At 36.1% G+C, this 25,402-nt stretch overlaps 1 protein-coding gene across 9 annotated transcripts; it reads left to right on the forward strand.

Annotated features, from left to right (window-relative positions):
* The first annotated feature begins 2,365 nt into the window (after positions 1-2,365).
* Positions 2,366-18,561, forward strand: LOC114258356 (uncharacterized). 9 transcript variants are annotated; one of them, XR_003627937.2, is made up of 5 exons: positions 2,383-4,160; positions 5,654-5,795; positions 6,242-6,284; positions 8,378-8,506; positions 18,338-18,561. XR_003627937.2 is itself a non-coding variant. In XM_028198320.2 (3 exons), exons 1-2 carry the CDS (start codon positions 2,557-2,559, stop codon positions 6,270-6,272), a joined length of 1,635 nt encoding a protein of 544 aa, XP_028054121.2. In that variant the 5' UTR covers positions 2,374-2,556; the 3' UTR covers positions 6,273-6,284; positions 8,378-8,777. The 9 variants fall into 9 exon arrangements, 1 of the variants encoding a protein (XP_028054121.2); XR_003627933.2 differs by lacking the exon at positions 5,654-5,795 and adding an exon at positions 9,531-9,728; XR_003627931.2 differs by lacking the exon at positions 5,654-5,795 and having other exon boundaries at positions 2,366-4,160.
* Positions 18,562-25,402: the final 6,841 nt, after the last annotated feature.

Consider the following 25,402-nt stretch of genomic DNA (forward strand, 5'->3'; position numbering starts at 1 on the left):
TTGTGGTAGTGGTAGAGGAGATGGAGTGGCGGTGGTGGAGGAGAGGTAATGGTAGTAGTAGTGGCAGTAATGGTGATGGTAGTAGTGGAGTGGTGGCGATGGTGGTAGTAATGGTAGTCGTAGAGGTGGAATAGCAATAGTGGTAGTAGTGGTGATAATGGAATGACATTTGCAGTAGTGGTGAAAGTGGTAGAGGAGATGGGTGGTGAGAGAGAGATAAGTGAGAAACAGAGGTAGAGAGAGAAAGAGAGAGACAAAGACAGAGTGATGAGTGAGAGAGAGACAAAGTGGTCGCTAAAAGTGCATTTTCTTGTAGTGAATCAATAAATCGAGAGGGAGCTTGGTAAATAGAGAAGAAGGAAGTGAGAAAGTGAGTAAGGCGAACATAGTAGGAGAGAGAGAGAGAGAGAGAGAGAAAGACAGACAGACAAACAGAGAGAGAGAAAAGAGTGATGAGTGAGAGAGAAAGAGAGAGAGAGAGAGAGAGAGAGAGAAGAGTAATAAGTAAGAGAGATAGAGACAGAGACAGAGAAAGAAAGGGAAAGAGAGAGAGAGAGGAGTGATGAGTGAAAGAAAGAGAGACAGAGAGAGAGAGAGACAAAAAATAAGAGAGAAACAAAAGATGAGCGAGAGATAAAGAGAGAGAAAGAGAGCGAAAAGAGATGAACGAGAGAGAAACATAGAAAAAGAGAGATAGAGAGAGAAAAGAGATGAGCAAGAGAGATAGAGAGAAAAGAGATGAACGAGACAGACAGAGAAAGAAGAGAGATGAGAGAAATAAATAGAAGAGAGATAGAGAGAAGAGATATAGATAGAAGAGAGATAAGCGAGAGAGATAGAGAGAAGAGAGATGAGAGAGATAAAGAGAAGGGAGATGAACGAGAGACACAGAGACAAACAAAGAGAGAAGAGTGATGAGTAAGAAAGAAAAAGAGAAAGAGAAGAGAGATAGGAAAATGAAAAATAGGTGAAAAGATAAATATTATATCAAAAGAGTAAAACGAACATCGTTTTTTTATTTTTTATTTTTTTGTGACAAAAAAATACCGTTGCATTTATTCAAATAATTTTGTGACTATATATATATGAAGTCGTCTCAAAGTCACAATATATATATATTTTTTGCAACGGTACCTAATACAGTCGCAAAAAACTCATCTTTTTTTTTTGTGACTGTAGCTGGTGCGGCACAAAAACTCTATTTTTTCGCGACATCAATTTCTGCCGTCGCAAATACTCTCATTTTTCACGACAACATTTTCTGCCGTCGCAAATACTCTCATTTTTCACAACAGCATTTTCTACTGTCTCAAATACTCTATTTTTCCGCGACAGCAAATTGTGCCGTCGTAAAAAGTCATCTTTTTCGCGACAGCAAGTTTTACCGTAACAAAAAGTCACTTTTTGAGACGACAAGAATGTCGTCGCAAATGCTTTCGTCTTTTAAGTCCCTTTTTCTTGTAGTGTGACCTAATGCAAAATTATAAATTTCACGTCTTTCATCGTATCTCTTCCATCAATTACAGTACTCTTAGGTCATGTTTGATTCACAAGACTAATAGTGAAGTATTAATAAACTTATTAAATTAGTGTGATATTCATTATCCAATTGGATTAATATCTATTTGATTAATAATCTCACTCTTATCCCATTACTAATAATCCTACAAATTTGTTGGATTAATTATCTATTGGATTAATAATCCTAAACCAAAATATTAAAACAAACATAGGATAATTGAGCCCACGGATTAATAATCTCAATCCCATACACTAATCCACCCAATCAAACATGCCATTAAAACACTATATGACCATGCCCTAACATCACAAAATAACTTCTCAATAACCAACACAAAATCACAACTTCCTCTAAACAAACCCAAAATCATATATTACAGTCCTCCTTGCAATCTCAACACTTACCACAAATTAAATAATTTTCTTATACCACCACAAAAGCCTATTTTGAGAATAAAGTTTTAAATTTTTTTAAATTACATCACATCACTATTTTTTACACATTTAAAAAAAAAAATCAACTTTTCAACTCACTTATCAAGATAGGCCAAAATCATAACATTCTCTAAACCGACACAAAATCATTTGTTACCTCCCTTCTTTACCGATCACAACATTGTGGGATGCTTATTTCAGCTTTCAGCTTAATTTAAATTATTTTGATGTGTTTGGTTTAGCTTAACAATATAACTTATAGCTTTTTGTAAGTCAAAAATTAACTTATTCTTTAAGTGAGATAGAAGATGTTTAATTTATAAATCAAAAATAACTTACATTTATAATTATAAACTATAAACTGTTAAAGCATAAGGTATAAATACTTTCCAACAATTCTATCCAACAAGTCAATAACTTCTCCAACAACAGTTACATGTTGAAACGGCAGACAGCGAGACCGCGTGACTAATAAGTGACGTGGTCCCTCCGCAACAATGAATACTTTCTTATCAATAATCTTCTTCTCCTTTAGATCTGCAATTCTGCTTCTTGCGAAAACCAAACCCTATCTTAGGTTTTCATCAAAATTTGGTTTTAATGGAAGGTAATGCCTTCCCTCGCTACTTCAGACATCCTATCCGAAATTTATTGCGAAAAAACGTAAAGAAATCCTCATCTTCGTCATCAACCTTACAATCGTCGTCGTCGTCGTCGTCGTCGTCGTCGATCTTACAATCGTCATCGTCCTCTGGTGCTTCTTTACCAGGTAAATTCGTATGTATCTGTGTATATACAGTCGATAAGTATGAGTGGTACACTTTTGATGTCTCCGATGATATTCGACACAACCAAACTCCTCCTCCTGCTAAATACATTAACTACCGTGTTCCTTTTCACGATGACGATGAATCCGGACTTGTAAATCTCAAACCTAAAGTCACTGCCAATATGGATTGGATTCTAGGTTGGTCAATTTTGGGTTTGACATTATATATTCTTGATGATTGGACTGGTGATTGGAGAGGATCGTCTGTTAAAAACGAAAGCAATCGAGTGGATCGAATTGATCTAGTTAGTACTAGGTCGAAATGGGAGAGAGTTCCTCAAATGCCTAATCAGATTGCTGTGTTGGCTCATACTTTTGTTCTTGCCGGCAAGTTTTATTGCCTGGGTGGGTTTCGATCCAAAAAGGGAGAGTTGGAGAGGGAATCGCTGTTTGCCATGGCTTACGACTTGAGCGTAAAAGCTGGTGACTCGTTACCGAGCCCCCCATGTATTAACCTTGATGAAATATTCTCAGGAGCTAAAGAGGTCCCCAACCCATGTTTTCCCTCTCAAAAGATGGATTTGGAGAGGCTGTCACTACGGGACAACAAATCTTCACTGGATGAAGAGGGCCCCAACCCGTGTTTGCCCTCTCAAAAGATGGATTTGGAGAGGCCGTTATCGTTCCCCATGGCTATGGCTCCCGACGACAGTCTATTTGGCTCTACATGGCTTGAAATAAGCCCAGCAGGTGAAGAGCTCGGCAACTCATATTCTCAAAACATGGAGTTGGAGAGACATAAACCGTGGGTCATGGCTTACGACCCGAGCCTAAATACATGGGAATCTCTACCTGACCCTCCAAGTTGTCCCGTTAAGGTTGACAGTATATTCTCAGCCGCTGGAGAGTTCCCCAATCCATGTATTGTGGTGGGTTCACCTGGGGATGGTCTCCAAATCTACCAAGTAAATGCCAAAAAGTGGGAAAAACAAGAGTTTAAAATATGCCCAAAGTTTGGCCCAAATGTGTTAACAGGGCCAGCTTTGGCTGTTGACAGTAAGTTGTATTGGTATTCAGTCCATGATCTAAGCCTAGTTGGATATGATTTAGTGACGTCAATGTGGTTTGTGGGCAATTTCCCTATCCATGACCATGGGGAGCATTTTGGAGTACGAGATGTTGACACTCCTCCACGCTTGGCTCATCTAGGTGGCGACATGTTTTGCTTGTTGTGGGTTTCTGTGTTGCCGCACAGGCGTATGAAGATTTCGGAGTCCAAAGATGACTATATTTCTCGCCTTCACTGTATGAAGCTTCGAGTTACCACTGAAAACTTTCACCCAGTGAATGGAATTATTCCCTTGGAGGTCTCTATCCTGTCGTGCCAATCTTACTTGGCTTCTGGATTGAAGTTTTTCCGTGGTGGCTTGGTGGTGTAAGCATCCTTTTACGTACCTATTCATTTTCACTCTTCTGTTCTTTTTATTTCTGTAATTATTTGTACCCCACTGCCATTTTTGCCGAGCTCAAACAATAAATAAATAAATTTTCAGATTAAAAAAAAAAAATCCAGAATGACTCATTGGGATAAATGTATCATGATGTCAAGCTACAACAAAAATGAAAGAAGTCAATACCAAATGCTTACAACCTTTATTTTCAACATGCCCTTGTTGTAGAATTAGTATTATAAGAATAGTATGGGCTTTTTCATTTACTCCAAAATTCAGTGTTTTTGGAGGTTATAAGCGAGCTGAGGTGAGTAGGTATTCTAATGCCAAAGTGAGAGGCGAAGGCTTCATCAAAGTGACGCGAACAGTAAAGATATTTATAAAAAAAAATATAGAACATAGGCAAAAAAACTTACAAATTTTCAAAACAAGGTACATCCAATTCCAACATATCCAAATATCCATTAAAACCATTAAGCATCCAACAAAATCAAACATTTCCAAATACCATTGAGCAGCAAAACACAAGGCAGACAACATGTATGTCTACAACTTTCACCAATTATAAGACCCTAAACATCATTCTTCCTTTTAAGCAGTGGAACCTTGGCTAGGGGCAACCAAGGGCCTTTTGCCATGTTGATTACTATTAACAATATCATCATCCTTCCTCATCGGCATCCATCTCATCACAATCGGGCAACAAGTTCAATTGTTCCTTTGCTTGACTTTCTTGGTTATATAGTCTCTAATTTTATCTTTACATGAGATGGACACCTTTTACAAGCAACCACATTTTATAACCACCGGGAATATGTTGTTTGAACTGGCTGGTAAACACTCTTCATTTATTTTTCGTAAAAATTGTGAACAAACTTAGACAAATTTTGGGGATTTACCGTCTGCATATTGCCATCCCAGATCTTATCTATTACTTTTGCATGACTACAACATCTAATCAATTATTAAAAATCAATAAACCGACTCATTGTTAAGAATATTCAAATCAAGATCATTTTGAAAAATAATTCAGCAATATTAATTATTCTAGCAAAATTACAGCCACAAAGCAACCATATAATTCAGCAAAATGGCAGCAATTCAGATAAGCAACAATACAATTCAGTATAAACTATTGCAAAGTAACCATACAATTCAACAAAATTACACCTTATCAAAGCTGTAACTGATGAGGATCCAACAGAACTGTAAGTGATTGAATGACAAGGTCCCAGCTGGTCAAAAGCATAGCAGCACACGATTCAAAATTGTAAACATTAATGCAATAGTTGTACCTTATCAATGATATTTTTTTTCTCAGCAATCATTCACTTTTCTCATCAATGGACTACAGCAAAATGAATTCTGAAAAAAGTAAAAGGAAAAATCAAGTTTCTGGCTGAATTAAGAAGGCAACATTTCAAAAATTATAAAAAAATAAGAACTCACTATGCATTTACTGTTGCAATCTGCCCAGGCTGCAGAATGCCCCAAAAAATGAATTCTAGAAAAAAATAAAAAGAAAGGCCGAAGAAAGAAGAAGACAAAGTGCGAAGAAGTGAGAAGAACACACTCTGTTGTGTTGGAGATCAGAGTTGGTGTGGTGATCAACGTTGAAGGTTTGAGACTTTGTGCTTCTTTCATTTCTTTAGAAACATTGGTGTTCTGCTACAGCTCACAAATATTTATAGTTAGGGCTATCAAAAGGTCTGTTAAATATTTGGTACAATTATAAAAGTCAACAAAATGGATGGCGCCTCGCACTACAGCCTAATGCGCTCACTTTTCTCACCTAGGTGTCGGCTCACTATTCAAGCCATTATATGCACCATAGGGTCAACTTGAGTCCCTTCTCGCTAAGGGTTTTGCCTAAGCGTGCTTTTCACAACACTATTACAAATTTAACAGACTAACCTGGTATCATCTATGGCTCACGTGTCTTATAGTTAGGACCTATTAGCCTTGAGTGGGCCCAAGGTTATGCCGTGGGGCTCTTCTCTCGCCCATATTTTTACTTCTATTTGATTTTTATGGCTATCATTCTAATTGGGTGTTGATATTGTAGTGATGCTCATTCAAGATACTTTCATGCCTGACAACAGTTGGTGGTATGTTAGCATTTCCTTTATTTTTCCCATTGCAACACACCATTTTTTCTCCTTTTGATTGTAATCATTTTGAAACCTACTTTTATTGTTATGGTAGATTTTAGGTGTAGTGAACATCTAAGAAGCACTGACACTCCAAATCAGGTGTTGTAGTGGTGTCGGTCATGGGGACACCCCACATGGTGTTTCTTTTTATTTAATTAATTTGTTTTTAAGGGACACGCTAGAGGACACATTAGCTAGTTTTTTTTTCTTTCTTCTTTAGTGCTTTTAATGGATGATGGATATTAAATGTTTGTTACCATTTGCTTAGACTAAATAATTAATAGATCATTTATAAATAATACAAACAATAGAGTTAGTTTTAGAGTGATATATTATTATTATTATTACATTAGTATTAATTTTTTAAAATTTTCATTATTTATGAATATAATGTTAAACTACATAGCAAATAAAAATATACAAAAAAATATTATTATTATTATTGCGACCCTGCTATATCCCTCCCAATTTTTTTGAAATGATCGTGTCTCTGTTTGTGTGCTCATCTGTGTCGGTGTTCGTGCCCGTGCTTCTTAGGTGAACATTGTGGAATGTAATATAGAATGTTGTTGTACATTTGCAAACATTTCTATATGGCTATCATATGCGAGTTAGATAAAATTTCATTTTAAATGATGCATAGATTTTATAGAAAAATCATAATTGACCATGGAAAAGAAAAACCCTTGAAATTCCTTGGCCTAACTTACTCTTAGAAATCCATTTCAACCCTAGCTCCTTATTCTTACTTAATCATTAAAAGAATGTTAGATTTGTCCCTAACAAGTACCGACACTTCTAAGAAGGTTGCATATTGTGCCAGATACTAACATGACACTCGTCTCACACTTTTCAACACCCGTCGAACACATCCAAACATGTCCACCTACTATTTTCTAAAATTTTCTAGACTTAAACATGCTTTAGTTTAGACAATTAGGAAACTAACATTTCTATTGTATCTGGATTTTAAAATTAGTATTATGTTACATTTTGTTATTATCTTTGAATTAAATACTCATAAGCATGGCATAAAATAATTATATATAGCATATAATAAACATATAATTTATGTACTTTCTGCGTCCTTCACATGTGGTGTCCTACTTTTGTTTTTGGAAAAATTTCTTTGTTGGCATGTCAAAGTTGTGCTTGTGTCCGTGTGCATGCGTCTTAGCTTTGTCCTGAAGACAATTTTCAGTATTGATAAAACGGGATTTGCATCCATTTTAAATGGTTGTATCAGATTGAAATTGCAAAAAGGGTGAAACAAAATTGATGCAAGGTAAAGACAAGCCATCCCCCAGAATGAAGCAACCAAAAATGAACATAACTGAGAGAAGTTGATTCTAAACATAACTAAGGCCTTCTAGCAAATGAGCAAGTTGAAACCACCCAAAATGCAATTATTCAGCCACCGGCACGAAATCTCTACAATAAGAGGTTGTCAGTGTGATGGTGGAAGAAGTTTTACCTTATTGGAAAGTGATGGAGCCAACTAGAAACTCATGAAGTAATCTAGTCATTAAGCGTTTAGCAGAATATGTCCTTTTAGAAGATTTAAAGAAATGATTGTAAGTAATATGTGAGGGATACAATTTTTTGCCCACCTCAGGCGTTAAAGACCTATCAACTTCAGCTGGACCAATGTTGGTTTTCGACTTTCGTCTATGAAGCACAAACACTTAAACTTAGCTCTTCTCCCATGTGTCTACATACAAACTTCTGTTTACTTTTCATAGCTGTTGTGCTGCTAATTAATGGGTGTAGATTTTGGGGATGGTAATTTCAGATATTGCTTTAGAGTTTGGGAGCCACACTAATATGTTTGCATTTTCCTTATATATATATATATATATATATATTATATGCTATTTTTTCCCATTTTGATTGTATCGAACTTGATGTTGGCGAGGTCCTTTTGAAGCATGCTTTCTATTCTTATGGTAGAATTTACGTGTAGTAAAATTTTGTATTTCATAATTTAATGGCTTTGTAATTGATTTTGTTTTTTGTTGCGTAGTAAGACATTCTTTTTTGTTTTTTAGGGGGAGAGGGCTGATGAAGTAGGATTCTTTTAGAACATGTTGTTTCCATGTGTTTCTGGCAGCAGTTCACAGATTTTTTTTTCCTTGTGATTCTTTGGCATTCATCATCTCAGTTGTCCAATGCACACGGTAAAATTTTCTGGATCGTTTATTTCATACTGTGATTGTTGGCATAAGGAGACTGTAACTACTGTGGTAAATTGTTTTTTTTTACTGTTATCTTAAGAGCAAATGTTGTAATTAAAGTGCAAATATTTCTGGTTATCATTGATGTAAGGTGGATATAATTACATTTTAAATTATGGGTAGATTTATAGACAATTATGGTTGACAAAACCCAAAATTCGTTATTGACATTGAACAATTTACTGGAAATGAAATTTGTTAAATGCTAGACTCATATTTGCTTGATCATGTGGTTGCTGTTGCATTTGGCCCCAAAACTCAAAAAATTTCAGTATCTATGTAACAGAATTTACGTTCCCTTTTGTAGCTGTATTAGACAATCTTTCAGTTTGGCAGTGATGATTTGTGCTTTATTGAAATTCTCTACAACTGCATCCATTTGTTAAAATCATTTTATAACGAAATTTTGTGAGCCAGGTATTGTACAGTTGATGTCTAATCGATTGCGTCCCTTTTAGGAAGTAACTCTGTGTATGTTGGAAATGTGATTTAGAAGAACTTAGAGTGGAATATATCAGATTCAATATCTTTGTAGTTGCTTGATGCAAATCAAAATACAGATGATATCATATGTTTAGACATTTTATAAGATGTAACAATCAGTTCGTGTAGTTGTTTCGGATGGATAATCTCTATCATTTTAGCTTGGCTTTAGATGAATAGATATACATGCAAGGATTTTGAATTTATGGTTCTATGTTTCAAATGCCCCGTGGTCTTTTTAATTAATGCTTATTTTTGTAAAATCTCATTTATCTAAAGCAGCAATAAGATCTGTTCGAGTTGGCCTGGAAATCAACCTGGTTGGTCACCAGGAGCCTCCACAATGGCATGAATTGTTACTTTGACATTAACAATTCTTGTCAAGTTATCAAATCCAAAATCTATGATTGTTTCTTTGACATTATCAATTCTAGTCAAATTGGGTATGTTAGCTACCCTCAGTTCATTTTTCTCCTTCCAACAGGCTGGCTATTTTATCAAAGTCCTTCCTTGCTGGCTAGGTTTGAAGAGCCTTTGAGGCTCTCCAAAGAGTACATTGAACCTTCTGTGAAATCCAGCTGCATAAAAAAGCAATTCCCTTCCTCAAGATCTCTGCAGCCCAAGCCATTTCAGAAGAGCACCTCCCTCCTTCAGATTCGTCCATCATCTCTCCCCGATCAAGGTATGGAACACCATCTCTCTCCTCCCCCTCTTTATGCAACCCAAAAAACCCTTTATTTTCCTTTCTCCGTCTCCTCACCTCACCTCCCCATCCTGAAAAGTATTGAAAGATCACGAAGTGGAGAATCATCTATATAGGGGGTTGAATTTACTGTGGTGCTTGGATATTGATGGAACTCCTTCCCCATTCTGAGTTTCCCCTTGGACTTTCTCTGCATCTCCGTCACTGTGTACATGTCAAACCCATACCTATCTACAATTCTCCCATCTCCTTGGCACAGTGTCAAGGTGCGCCCATCCAAGGGTCGACACCTTAATGCCACACACATTTGTGCCCTTTAGGAGAGCCAAAGACATGCCTAAGAAGTTGTTGGTGCAAGTGCAAGTGCAAGTGCAAGCAATGGCCCAAGGCATTGTGCAAGATAGTCAAAGACATGCCATGAAGCAAGCTAGCCACCAAGTAACAACTTTAGGCCAACTTTTAGAGGATCAAATGTAATATTTTTGCCTTGTAAATTTTTATGTAAATACCTTAGTATTAAAGGTGTTTTGAGTCTAAGAGTTGTAATTTTTCTATTTTTGTAGAATTATTAAAAATCCATTATGACTCCTCAAACATAGTGGATGTTAACAACCTATATATAAGGAGGGGGTACCCAAGTGTTCAACCAGACCACTTGTGCCTTTAATGTACCCCAACCTAGCTTATGGTAAGGCAACTTTTGTAGAACTTTTAGTGCATTGTTCAACTCTTGTAATGCCTTCTTTTGAGTAATGAAAAGTTCATTTTGCCTTTACATTGTGCAAAGCCTTTCAATTGTTGCTTACATTAATTCTAGCTAGTTGATTGCTATTTTGTGGCTTGTCTCCAATCTTGTGGCTCATCAACTTAATTAATATTGTGTTTGCTTGTCTTTGCAAACCTTTGGAGCATTATTGGCAGGCTAGTGAAAAGAGTTAACTAGCGCCACACACACTTGCATATCTTTGTCAAGGCTTCCGTATTGCCAGTGTGTGACAGTTGGTATCAGAGCTCAGTCTATTGGCTTTCTCTATTATTGACTTTCTAAATGAAGGGTACTGGCAACCGTCAACCCACACAAAGGGAGAGAATTGAGCTCTTGGAGCAGCGTATGGACAACATGGAGGCCATGGCGGCTTCATTAGCAACCCTTGAGCAACGGGTTTATGATATTGAGCAAACTCATGGCCCTACTCAAGGGCATGATTTTGAGGATGTTGTCACTGAACTCAGGCTGGCGATTGAAGACCTCAGTGGCCGGGTTGGTGTTCTTACCCGTGCCTTTGGCAATGCACCTAGTGGTGGCATAGAATTCACTAGGGCGCGTGTGCCCGAGCCCCGTGCCTACGGTGGCGCCCGAGATGCCAAGGAGTTAGACAACTTTCTTTTTGATATAGAGCAATACTTCAAAGCTGTGAAAGCCGATGCTGAGGAGACAAGGATTTCTATGGCCACAACGTATTTGTCCGGTGATGCCAAGTTATGGTGGCGGACTAAACATGATGAGATACAACGCGGCTTATGCAGAATTGAGACTTGGGAGGAACTTAAGCATGAACTTAAGCTCCAATTCTTCCCTGAAAATGTTAAGTATAATGCCCGGCGTGCTTTGTGGGATCTCAAGCACACCGGCACTATAAGAGATTATGTGAAAGAATTCTCTGGGCTTATGCTAGACACCAAAGATATGTCAGAGAAAGACAAGCTCTCTTCTTTCTTGAGGGATTGAAGCCATGGGCCAGAGTTGAACTTCCAAGGCAAAGAGTGCAAGATTTAGCCCATGCACAAACAGCAGCTGAATGCCTTACGGACTACGCCAAACCTAAGCAACGGGATAGTGGTTCCCCGCGCAAGAGTAGGGGAGGTGGAAAGTCCCAAGGCTATGGCAAACCTAAGAGTGGGGGAGCCAACACTTCTACATCCAAAACCCATTCGGGTGGAGGACAATGGCAACAGAAGAGCTATGGTGACAAGGCAAAAGCCCCTCAACAATTCTCTACAAACAAAACAAAAGGCCCTATCTCTTGTTCTTATGCAATGGGCCACACCGGTTATCTGAATGTCCACAAAAGCGTGCCTTGAATGCTCTAGCAACTGTCTGACCATGTCTCTCAACCAAGTGATGATGACAGCGAGGAAGAAGATGTGCGGTCTAAGCGAAGTGGCAAGGGTTCTAAGGCAGCTGGCTCTAGCGTGGGAGCCTTTCATATGATGAATGCCATGGAGAAAAGGGCTTCTACAGGGAGGCCTAAGAAGAATGCCAAGAGTGGCAAAGTGGGCAAGCATTCAGATCCCAAACAACTTGTGGAGTCTAAAGATGAAGGCAAAGGGAAGAAACCCATGTATAGTGGGGAATCATCAGGCAAGTTGAACAAGAACAAGTCATCCAACAAAGGTTTGATGTTTGTGGATGTAAAACTCAATGGGAAGCCCCTTTGTGCGTTGATTGACACCGGGGCCACCCATAACTTTGTTGCGGGGACTGAAGTTGAAAGACTTGGGCTATCTTTAGAGAAGGATGGCAGCCACATCAAGGTGGTTAACTCGGCAGCGCAGCCTATCTATGGCGTTGCAAATCTGTTCATTTGAAGGTCAGTACTTGGGAAGGAAGAGTGGATTTCACCGCAATACCCATGGATGACTTCCAAGCCATCCTTGGGTTGGATTTCTTGAGAAGCACAAAGACGGCAGTCATGCCTTAGTCTAATAGTATGTGTGTCATAGGGGATAGGCCATGTCTCATTCCTGTTATGGCCACCAACAACAGTGACCGGTTTGTCTCAGCTATGCAACTCAAGAGGGGTGTTAGGCATGGTGAGCAAACTTGGGTTGCTGCATTGAAGTTAAATGAAGCTCTTGAATCTACTCCTGTCCCAACCGCAATCAAGAAGGTCTTAAGGCAATTTGCAAATGTTATGCCTGAACAGTTGCCTAAGGAGTTGCCTCCACGCCGAGGTGTGGATCATGCTATCAAGTTAGTGCCAGGGGCAAAACCACCAGCTCGTGTACCATATGCAATGGCTATTCCTGAGTTGAATGAGTTAAGGAAGCAGCTTACAGAGTTATTGGAAGTAGGCTGCATCAGGCCATCTAAGGCCCCATTTAGTGCATCTGTCTTATTTCAAAAGAAGCATGATGGTAGTCTTCGCTTATGTGTGGATTATCAAGCACTCAACAAGCTGACCATCAAGAACAAGTATCCCCTTCCTCTCATTGCAGATTCATTTGATCAATTGAGCAAAGCGAGGTATTTCACAAAGCTAGATCTTCGATCGGGGTACTATCAAGTAAGAATTGCCGAGGGAAACGAGCCTAAAACTACTTGTGTTACTCGTTATGGCTCTTATGAGTTTCTTGTCATGCCATTTGGCTTGACCAATGCCCCAGCAACATTCTGCACCATGATGAATGAAGTTTTTCAAGAGTATCGGGACCAATTCGTGGTAGTATATTTGGATGACATTGTAATTTATAGCTCCACTTTAGAAGAGCACGTGGAGCATCTTCAGAAGGCCCTTACCAAGTTGAGAGAGCACAAGCTTTATGTCAAGCTAGAGAAGTGTTCTTTTGCCCAAGAGAGGATTAAGTTCCTAGGGCACATTGTTGAGCATGGATGCATCAAAATGGACCAAGAGAAGGTCAAGGCTATTCAAGAGTGGCAGCCACCTGCAAATGTCTCAGAGCTGCGGTCATTCCTTGGATTGGCTAATTATTATCGCAAGTTTGTTGAAGGCTACTCAAGACTAGCTTCCCCATTGACAAAGTTGTTAAAGAAGGGCAAGCCACATGTTTGGGCAGAGGAGTGCCAACAAGCCTTGAAAAAAGCTATGTCAAGAGATCCTGTTCTCGCTTTACCAGACTTAGGTAAAGCATTTGAGATACAAATTGATTCATCTGATTTTACTTTAGGTGGTGTTCTTTTGCAGGATGGTCACCCAATTGCCGATGGTGTTCTTTTGCAGGATGGTCACCCAATTGCCTATGAAAGTAGGAAGCTCAATGATGCTGAACGGAGATATCCAGCTCATGAGAAAGAGTTGCTTGCAATAGTGCATTGTCTGAGGACTTGGAGGTACTACATCTTGGGCTTAAGGTTTGTTGTGTAGACTGACAACACAGCGGTTAGTCATTTCTTAACACAGCCCAAGCTAAGCGCACGACAAGCACGGTGGCAAGAGAAGTTGGCAGAGTTTGATTTTGCCTTAGAATACAAGGCCGGTGCCACCAACCATGTTGCTGATGCACTAAGCAGGAAGGCAGAGCTTGCCGTGTGCCATCATGTATGTTCATTTACTTCTATTTCAACCAGCCTCAAGGAGAAAATCAAGGCTCATCTAGATAAGGATGTTATGGCGGAGAATCTTATGAATCTTGTCAAAAGGGGCAAGACTCGCCAATTTTGGGGGCAAGATGGACTTCTTATGACAACAGGCAACCACATATTTGTACCCAGGGCTGGTGACTTGAGAAAGACACTTCTTAGGGAGTACCATGATACACTTTGGGCAGGACATCCGGGGTGGGAGCGAACTTTGGCCTTGGTGAAACAAAGATATTATTGGCCCCAAATGCGTGATGATGTGGAAGATTATGTCCGCACTTGTCTCACTTGCCAGCAAGACAAGGTTGAGCATAAGAAGAAAGCAAGCTTACTTGAACCTTTGCCCGTGCCTAAACGTCCGTAGGAAAGTGTATCACTTGACTTCATCACTGGATTGCCTAAAGTGGGAGATATCGGGACTATCTTGACTATTGTGGACCGGTTCTCCAAATATGCCACCTTTGTCGCTGCCCCAAAGTATGTTTCAGCGGAGGAGACTTCCCAACTCTTCTTCAAGCACATTGTTAAGTATTGGGGTGTGCCTAAAAATATTGTTAGTGATCGAGATACACGCTTTGTTGGCAACTTCTGGACAGAGTTATTCAAGCTTCTTGGGTCACAACTTAATACTTCATCAAGCTACCATCCGGAGACGGATGGGCAAACAAAACGCTTCAATTGTATGCTCAAGGAGTATTTGCGCCATTTTGTCAATGCCAATCAACGAAATTGGGTGCAACTTCTTGATGTAGTACAGTTATGCCTGAACTCTCAAAAGAGTAGCTCCACGCGCAAGAGTGCTTTTGAGATAGTGAATGGCCAGCAGCCACTGTTGCCCCACACAGTGGATGGACCTTATGAAGGAAAGTCTCCCAGGGCTTACCAATTTGCTAAGGAATGGAAGAGAAACTATGACATTACTCGTGCCTATCTTGAGAAAGCAACAAGTAAAATGAAGAAATAGGCTGATGAAAAGTGGAGGCCACTTGAATTTAGAGCCGGGGATCAAGTTCTTGTCAAACTCAACCCTGAGCAATGCAAGTTCATGAGGGGAAGAGACAGAAGGCTAGTGCGCAAGTATGAGGGACCGGTAACCATTCTGAAGAGAATTGGCAAGTGTGCTTACAAGATAGATGCTCCATCTTGGTTGAATGTGCATCCGGTTTTCCATGTAAGTTATTTGAAGCTTTACTATCCAGACAAGGAAGATCCAACCCGAAATGAGCAGAAATGCCAAACCATCATAGCCAAAGCAAGGAAAAGGTCTATTGAATTTATCTTGGCCGATCGGGTGAAAATGGTTTCTAAGAAGAAACAAAGGCAATACTTGGTGAAATGGAAAGCCCTTGAAGATGAAGAAATCAGCTGGGAACGGGTGACAGACTTGTCGGCTTTTCAAGACGAGATTGATGCTTATTGGGCCAAGTCGTCGAGAGTGTCGACCGTTCAAGTGGGGGAGACTATCAAGGTGCGCCTATCCAAGGGTCAACACCTTGATGCCACACACATTTGTGCCCTTTGGGAGAGCCAAAGACATGCCTAAGAAGTTGTTGGTGCAAGTGCAAGCAATGGACCAAGGCATTGTGCAAGATAGTCGAAGACATGTCATGAGGCAAGCTAGCCACCAAGTAACAACTTTAGGCCAACTTTTAGAGGGTCAAATGTAATCTTTTTGCCTTGTAAATTTTTATGTAAATACCTTAGTATTAAAGGTGTTTTGAGTCCAAGAGTTGTAATTTTTCTATTTTTGTAGAATTATTAAAAATCCATTATGACTCCTCAAACATAGCAGATGTTTCCTCCTGCCAGCTAGGAAATGGCTTAACAACCTATATATAAGGAGGGGGTACCCAAGTGTTGAACCAGACCCACTTGTGCCTTTAATGTGTCTCAACCTAGCTTATAGTAAGGCAACTTTTGTAGCACTTTTAGTGCATTGTTCAACTCTTGTAATGCCTTCTTTTGAGTAATGAAAAGTTCATTTTGCCTTTACATTGTGCAAAGCCTTTCAATTGTTGCTTACATTAATTCCAGCAAGTTGATTGCTATTTTGTGGCTTGTCTCCAATCTTGTGGCTCATCAACTTAACTAATATTGTGTTTGCTTGTCTTTGCAAACCTTTGGAGCATTATTGGCGGACTAGTGAAGGGAGTTAACTAGCGCCACACACACTTGCATATCTTTGTCAAGGCTTTCGCATTGCCAGTGTGTGACACACAGCCAAGACCCCTCCCCCCTTCTTCAATTTCCCTAGTTTAAACTTTTTAGAAACAGATTCATGCCTAACTTCATTTTAATAGAATCCTGAACATTACAGAATGTCTGCATATCTCACTCTTCTGATCTTTGAATCAGTTAAGGCAAAACCCCAAGCTATAGTCCAGATACAGTTTAGATTATATTAAGACTTTGTTCAGTGAAAGAAAGAAGTCACTATTTTTATTTGACATTTGTATTCCTAGATCTTACATTTGAGCTATGCTACGTTACACGGACTCGTCAGTTTTGGCGAAGTACCTGTGTCGATACGACACGACACGGGTACGGGTACGGGATATGGCATGGAAGAAGTGGATACGGCATGGAAGAGAAGACGTAGAGTAAAGGAGAAGAGAAAGAAACCTGGTCGGCGAGAGGATCCTGATCGGCGACTTCGAACCAGTCGACTTCGATGACCTTTGAACCAGTCGCAGCAGTCGACTTCGATGACCTTCGAACCAGTCGCGTCTCTCACTCGATCGCCTCTTCGACCAGATCGCGTCTCTCGCCTTCGCTCTCTCTCTTTCTCTGTCATTTTCGCCTCTGTCTTATCTTATACATATGTATAGAATAGAAGATATAAGATATAATACGAAGATATAAGATATAATACTTATAATATATATAATATATAATATATAATACTTACTTATAATATATATAATATATAAGTATTATAAATAATATATAATACTTATATTTATAACAGTTAATAAAAAAATACATATATAATATAAAATAAAATAAAATAAAATTAATAAAAACACATTATTTAAAAAATAAATTAAATAATTAATATGTATTAAAAAAATTTATTCCTTATTTATTATATTTTTGTTATTTATAATATATATGTCAATTAAAAGTAAAAAAAATTATATAGGTAAATCAGAAAAATTATCAATAAAAGTAATACATAAGATAAAAATAATAAATATATTTAAAAAATAACTATTTAACTTATCTTTATATAATAAATATATTTTAAAAATTAAATATTTAACGTGTCTGCGTTCCCGTATCCTCGTTTGGATCCGTATCCACGTATCCTCAATTTTTAATTTTAAAGTACCCGACCCCTAGATACGTACCCGCACCCAATACCCGCACCTGAGTCCGTGTAACATAGGAGCTATGAATGATGCCAGCTGAGGTGCACCAGAGTGCTGAAAACATGTGTTCTGCCACTGCCCAATTTGTGAGTGAATCCTGATATAGCATAGCTTTCATAAGTTTGTGTTCAATGCTTAAGACAGACCTGAATAAGTTTAATTCGTTTTGGATAGCATTGCATTATTTGTTGCCATTGTTGATAAATTTTGGAAAAACATGCTAATATTGTCATTGTTAAGTATAATTAGTCTTGGGTAGCGTTGCATTATTTGTTGTTATTGTTATCAATCTTGGAAAAATATGCTAATATTGTCATTGTTGATATCGTCTGCTCAAGATTGGTCCTACTAATACCTATTGGCATTGTTACTAAATTTTTACAGCATCTTTTGTTTGGTGTGTGATAGTCATACTTGAGTGGAATCTCATTGTCTTATAAATCAATTACAAAAAAAAAATGTTTACCTTATTATCTATAGAAGGATCATCAGCAAAATGCTTATTACACAAACCTGATGAACCATGGGACCAACTATGAATTTACCACTGAACCTCCATGTTGATGCTTGATCAAAGCAGATCAGCTCGCCTTCATTTTAACAGAGATAGGTGGTAGATCCTTTCCAGGTCCCCAGAATTTATTCGGACAAGTGCTCAACTAGGTTCACTTGGGGTTTAGATTGTATTTGTCTATCTCTCATGCGATAATGACTTTGAATGAATTTATAAAGTTCAGATCTGTGCTCGTGTGACACTGATGGAGGACTTTTATCATATGCATCATTATTAAAGTCTATATCATTGACATCTTGGTCGTCCTCAATTTTCATGTTATGTAATATTATGCATGCTTTCATTTTATCTTTAAACGTTTCACGTTTCCAAAATTGTGCAGGTCCTCGCACAATTTCAAGGTGCTTGGTGCACTCCAAATGCTTGCTAGACATCCTTCCTTGTTGACTCCTGAATTTTTAAAAAATGAATTTGCTTATTACCTCGTGGATATGAGATTGTTTTGATAAATGTCCATTGCAGGCATATATCTTCAGTAAGATACTATCTCATTGTATATTCATTTCCATTGATTGAGTAATAAATTGGATGGAGAATTGTCTAGCATATTGATTGATGTTAAAACATGCATGTCATATTTATAGATCATAGGAAGCTACCACTTTTAAAATAATAGTTAGTTCATGAGTATGATCACAAATTACATACATTTCCATGCAATATGACAATTCATTTATTTCTAATGCATAGTAACACAACATTAATATAGCAATGAGAGATTAAATCAAACAAAACCAAACCAAACTAAGCCTTGAGTTTCATCAAATGGGGTCGGTTATATGAATTCTTCTTCTCCACGCGACCCTATCAATTAAAAGGTATTGTTTGGACTTGTGAGGTCTGTCATTGTTTTAATTTCAATAATTTAAATTATTTATTTTAAACAGTTGTTTGTCTATGTCATCTGCATGGAAAATTAGGTTGATTTAATGTTCGTAATTTATTTAATTTATTGTGTTTGTCAAAAAAAGAAAAATGAATGGTTTATTTTTAAATGTATGTCATTTTTTGAAAAATTGTGATAAATTGAATAGATTACGATATCGGATCAATTTAATTTTTTTTTTTAGATAATACACATCAAAGGTTCTACAAAATGAACAATTTAAATTATCAAAACATGACTTGTAAGTGTGATTGGGGTTGATGTTGCGCAGAAACAACTGTTGCACACCTTATTGGGCCCATTTCATGGACTAATTAGATGGCCTAATTAGATAATTTAAACTGTTCACATTTTAAAAGTTACCGAGTAGAATATACTTATAAAAAATTACGTCAATTAGATATCATTATCTCTTTCATCAAATCACATTTGCATTAGTTTTATATTTCAAATTACATTTATCTTTTTTTTTAAAAAAAATACAAATGTGATTCGATGAAAGTACCAACGATGTCCGATTGACGTAATTTTTTATTGGTATATTCTATTCGATATCTTTTAAATGTGAACGGTTCAAAATATCAAATTAATCCCTAAAATAGGCCCAATAAGATACGTAATAGTTGTTGCTGCGCATGGTGTGCAGGAGTAGCAACCCCAAACTCTTTGTAAGTAAGATTGTGTAAAATACTGCTCAATTTGTTAAAATCGTATTGATCCGCATCAATTTACACCGTTCTATCTGCTAATCGATGATTAAATTTTAAAATTTATAATTTGTTTTCAAAATTGTTTCATTCCGCTATAATTAATATATATATATATATATATATATATATATATATATATATATATATATATATATTTTAAACTTTTAATGAAATATTAAAATAAAAATAAGTATGAAATAGATTTAAAATGTGAAATTTATTACAAATTAATAGTTTTATATATGAAACATATTATGTAAAATTAATTTATGTTATATATATAAAAAAATATTATGTAAATTAATATTATATATTATATAAATACTTAATAACTAGTTAAAATATTTTTAAATTTGTTCAAAATCACCCAAATCATTATTTGTTAATCTGCCAAATTATTATTTAATTCATAATTTTATTTTTAAATTGTCTGAATCACAGTACGCACGCCCTACGGGTAAATTCCACACAAACGAACAGCATGTGAACAAAAGAACTGAAGAACTAAAGATAAAAGTCTTACCTTTAAGGCACATTAGCAATCCTGTGAGGACACATGTCTGAGCAGCGTGTGAATTAAAAGTAGGTTAATTTTTTGATTTTTTAGTTATTTTAGTCTGGGTTAAAAAAATTGGTTTTGGAAGAGCTTTTTGACTTTTTAACTTTTTTGATTTTTTTTGTGAGAGAAGAATGTAATGATTATGGATTGGATGTAATGTTTTGTTTATTGTGGTTAAAATAGCTTATTTTATTTTTTGTGGCTAAAATAGCCCAAAAAAACCTGAAAACCTTCTTCTCAAACGGTGCCTAAAGATAAAATTCTTATTTTAGGCAACATTTATTTGACGGATTAAATTAGATAAGATTATTAATAAAAGAATTGTTAGTGAAGAGATTATTAATGTGTGAATTATTAGTGAATGAACTAAGTAGAAGTATGTTTATTTTGATGATAGTGTGGGAGATGATTAGTGATGGAATTGTTAAATTATTTTTATACAAAATAAATAAATAAATTATTTCTATATTAAAAAAAACTAAAACAAATAGGTGACTTTGTAAAAAAAAAAATTAAAAAAATACTTTTTTTTATATGTAAAATAGACTCAGTTTCCTTATTATTTTCTTAATCTCACTTAAAATTCACCTAAACTAATTCTCTTACATAGGGGATTACTAAGCCCCTTCACTACTAATCTTATAACATTTCGTTACATCCAAATAAAAATTTGATAATTTTCACGGATGAAATCCGCCCCCTAAACTTCCAATCAAACATAGCAAAGAGGCACATTAGCAATCCTGTTAGGATTAGGTGCGCATGTGACATGCTATGAAAACGCAATAGGTGCGTACTTTTTTACGAGACTTTGTTGTTTTGTTTATTTATTTTTTTAAATTTATTATATTTTATATTTTTCAACTATAGTTAAATTGTGTATTCAATCTTTGAATTATTAATCAAGGACTGCTAAGTTTTTAAAGTATATAAATTAAAATTTATTTAACCTTTAAACATTGAATCTACTAAGAGGTGATTTGGAATGTTCTAAATAAGTGTACTGTTTGATTTTTTATAAAAAAAATATATAGAAAAGTAGAGAGGGGATATTAATTGATGTGACTCAAAAAAATAAAAAGATAGACTAAAATAGGTTATGTCAAACAAGGCTTTAAATACTTAAAATATTTAATTCAAATGTATTTAATCCATAAAAGTTTTACAAAAATAAAATATAAACTTATAAATATCATAAATTAGTAAAAGATCCTATTTAATTAAAATTTTATTTTTTTTAAAAAAAAACTTATATTTTTATTATGTCTTTAAAAAGTGGACATCAGTTCTTATGATGAATTTCTTTTATGCGGCTAAGTATAATTATATATAGTATTTTCTTACTTGTATCTTCTACAATGATTACGTGTTTACCTTTATCCAGTATTATATATGTCAAAGTTTGTTTATAATTTTTAATTGATTATTTTAAAGTTTTTTACTAAATTCTTTTTATAACTTAATTAATCTATTATTTTGTTCTTTTATTATTATTTTGTAGTGAAGTGTTATTATTTAAATTATATAATTATACTTCTTTAGTATATTTAATACTCATATAATTTTATTAACAAAATTGATAAACCATACTCTAATACTAATTTAAACAATGAAATAAAACACATTTTAAAATCAAAATAAAATTTTAAGATTAAAATCTTAATTAGGTTGAGTCTTTTACTAATTTATAATATTTACATTTTATTTTTGTAATATTTTCAAGTACTAAATATGTTTTAATTAAATACTTTAGGGACTTAATAAATTTAATCGATAGTTTAGGAATTACATAGACTTTGATTTATATATTTTATGGACTAAATAGACTCAATCAATAGTTCAATAACTAAATAGATAAGTTGGTGATAGTTTAAGATTGGAACTGTAATAAACACTATTTTTTATTATAAAACTTTTTACTTCAATTTTTCATTTAATTTGTATAAAAAAATTTGATATGATATGAATTATTTAAACCCTTTCACCAAAATCTTTTAATTTTTTTCTCTCATCTTAAATTTATCTTTTTATCAAATTTAATGAAAAAAAATTATCTTTAATATTTCATTGTCTTAATTTATTTTTATTTTTATCAAATTCTAATTTTATGAATTGAACAATTTTCATTAAATTTAAAATTGCTTTAAAAAATGTCAATGAAAGATGCTCTTAATTTATATTCTAAATGGAAATGACTACTTCTAATTAAGAAAACTAATTGGAGGTATCATGGAGCTCATTATCACAGGACATATTTCAATAATCACATCAAATAGTTTGTAAAAAGAAGACTGTTCTTGTAAAAAATATATATATATATATATATATTTAAACAACCATAATTACATGCTTAAATTATATTTGTCATAAAAAAATGATAATTATAATTTTGATTATGAACTTTTTATTATTTTGAACACAAATGTCATCTAATAATGCACATACATTGTTTTGATTAATTTAATTTTTTATAAGAATAATATTTCTTTTTTTTTTATTCAAAGGAAAGAAAATGTTAAAACACCATTACAGCAAACACATAAAGGAGAATGTTAATGTTATCATTACAGAAAGTTAGTCCCTCATAGCAGGGACTCCAAGCATATCATCTATGAGAAAAGCAGTAGCTTCAGTTGGGGGGTCCTCAAGGATCAGAACATGTTCAGATTGGGCAACACCCAGATTAGCTAACAGATCAGCTACTTTGTTTCCCTCTCTGAATGTGTGGATAAGGGGGCAGTCACACCTCTGCAGGAGGAACTTAGCATCCTCAATGAGAGCCTTAAAGGGAGAGTTTGGAGTTGGACCATGCTGGATTTGTTGTATGGCCTGTTCTGAATCCGTTTCTATCACCACATTTGTGGTTCCTTTCTGGAACAGAATTGTTAGACCTCCATAGATAGCCCAAATTTCTGCCTCTATGCTTGTACATTGCCCCAGTTTTCCATAATAGCCCCATATCCAAGTGCCTGTTTCATCTTGCAAAAGTCCCCCATACCCCGCCTGGCCTGGGTCTCCTTTTGAGCAACCATCCGTGTTGAGCTTAAGTTTACCTGCAGGAGGAAGGCACCATTTAATTAATCTAGGTACAGAATAATGGGGATGGAGAAGGGATTGAAAAGCCTCTTGAATTTCATGCACATAGTCCCAAATGGACTTAAGACTGTTTTGAGTGGAGTTTGAGAAGTTATCAAAAACCAGTCTGTTACGGTCTTTCCAGATCTGCCAAAGGGTAACAATAAAAATAAGAGACCATTTAGACCCATAAAGAATTGTTTTACTGTTCATATTGCAGGTCACCCAATCAAATAGGGGCAAATCAGTCTCTTCCTCCCACCAAGAGTTGTTTTGGATGTGGATCCAAATATTCCTGGAGCAGACACAGTCTCTAAGGAGATGTTACAAAGTTTCACTAGTCTGCCCACATCTAGGACAAAGGTCTGAAGAAGCCATATTTCTTTCAAGGCGCAAATGGTTGGTCAACAACCGGCCTTTTAGGATAAGCCAGAGAAAGTATTTCAATTTTTTAGGAGTTTTGATTTTCCAAACCCATTTCCAATCCCTGCCATCCACAACAGAATTAGTAATAATGTTAAAACCAGAGCCAGTATTAAAATTACCACAGGTAGATCCAATCCAGGCAGGAGCATCAGTAAAGGTAACAAACCTAGGTCTGTATATTTTGAGAATTTCATGCAAGTCCTGTTTAGTGACAAGGGTTTTAAGTTTCTCAGTATCCCAATTTCCCTCATCGTCTAAAATAGAGCTAACTTTATCAAGATCATTGGATTGGTAGGTGTTATTAATTTGAGCTAAAGATTGAGTACCACACCACCAATCATTCCAAAGGGAAATGTGTTCCCCATTGCCAACAACCCATTTAACACCCTTACGGAGGATATCCCTATTTTTGCGAATGCTTCGCCAAATGTGAGAAGCTTGCTTGTTCTGAGGCCAAGTAAAAAGGCTATGATGTTTCAAATATTTGGAATGAAGAATTTTGCACCAAAGCTTATTCTTATCACATAGGATTTTCCACCCAAGTTTGGTAAGAAGAGCAGCGTTATGAGCTCTAGCCTTGCGAATGCCTAGGCCTCCCTCAACTTTTCTTTTGCACACACTATCCCAGTTTACGAGGTGGACTTTCTTGTGATTCTCAGAGTCACCCCAAAGGAAATTTCCATTGAGTTTATCTATCTCATCACAGAGTTTTCTAGGAAGCTCCATAGTTTGCATGTTATATGAGGGAATAGCAGAGGTAACAGATTGGATAAGAGTTGCTCTCCCGGCCATGGTAAGGTTTTTGGCTTTCCAACCTGATAGTTTAGTTTTCATCTTCTCAAGAATGTCATTGAAAGTGCTCTTAGTAACTCTCTTATGAAGTAATGGTGAGCCTAGATATTTACCAAGATCCTGAGTTAGGGGAATGCCACTAGAGGAGCTGATGGATTTGGCTAAAAGTTTAGGGATATTAAGGGAAATAAAGAGTTTAGACTTAGCATAATTGATTTTCTGACCAGACACCTCACAAAATTCACAAAGAACATCTATTATAGTTTCACAATTCATTTGGTTAGCTTGAGCAAAAAGGATGAGGTCATCAGCGAAAAACAAATGGGAAACAGAAAGGCTATTTCGAGATGCCTTGATGCCTTTCCAAGAACCCTGTTGAACTTTAAAGTTGATCATATTGGATAACCTTTCCATACAAAGCACAAATAGGTAGGGGGAAAGGGGATCACCTTGCCTGAGCCCTCTCCCATTTTGGATACCCTCAATAATTTCACCATTCCACAAGATAGAAGAGTGTTGGTTAGAAGCACAACTCATAATTAACTCAATCCAATTATCATTAAGTTTTAGTTCAAGAAGAGTATCTTTGATGAAAACCCAGGACAACCGATCATAAGCTTTTTCCAAGTCAATCTTAAATATCATGCCACCTTGAGTTCCTTTCTTATTTCTCAAAGAATGCAGAATTTCTTGTGTGATGATAATGTTATCAGTGGTGTTCCTTCCAGGTATAAAACTGCTTTGATTAGGGCTTATCAAATTGTCAAGAAGGGGTCTAATACGACCAACTATACGCTTAGTAATGATTTTATAAGAAACATTGCATAGGCTAATGGGTCTAAATTGCCTAATGTTTTCAGGATTATCAATCTTAGGTATAAGCACAATAAGAGTTTCATTAATGACCTAAGGGATCATTTTATTATGAAAACAATTTTT

Source organism: Camellia sinensis, chromosome 8, assembly GCF_055761805.1.
Source record: "Camellia sinensis isolate YWXY chromosome 8, ASM5576180v1, whole genome shotgun sequence".
Classification (NCBI taxonomy): Eukaryota; Viridiplantae; Streptophyta; class Magnoliopsida; order Ericales; family Theaceae; genus Camellia; species Camellia sinensis.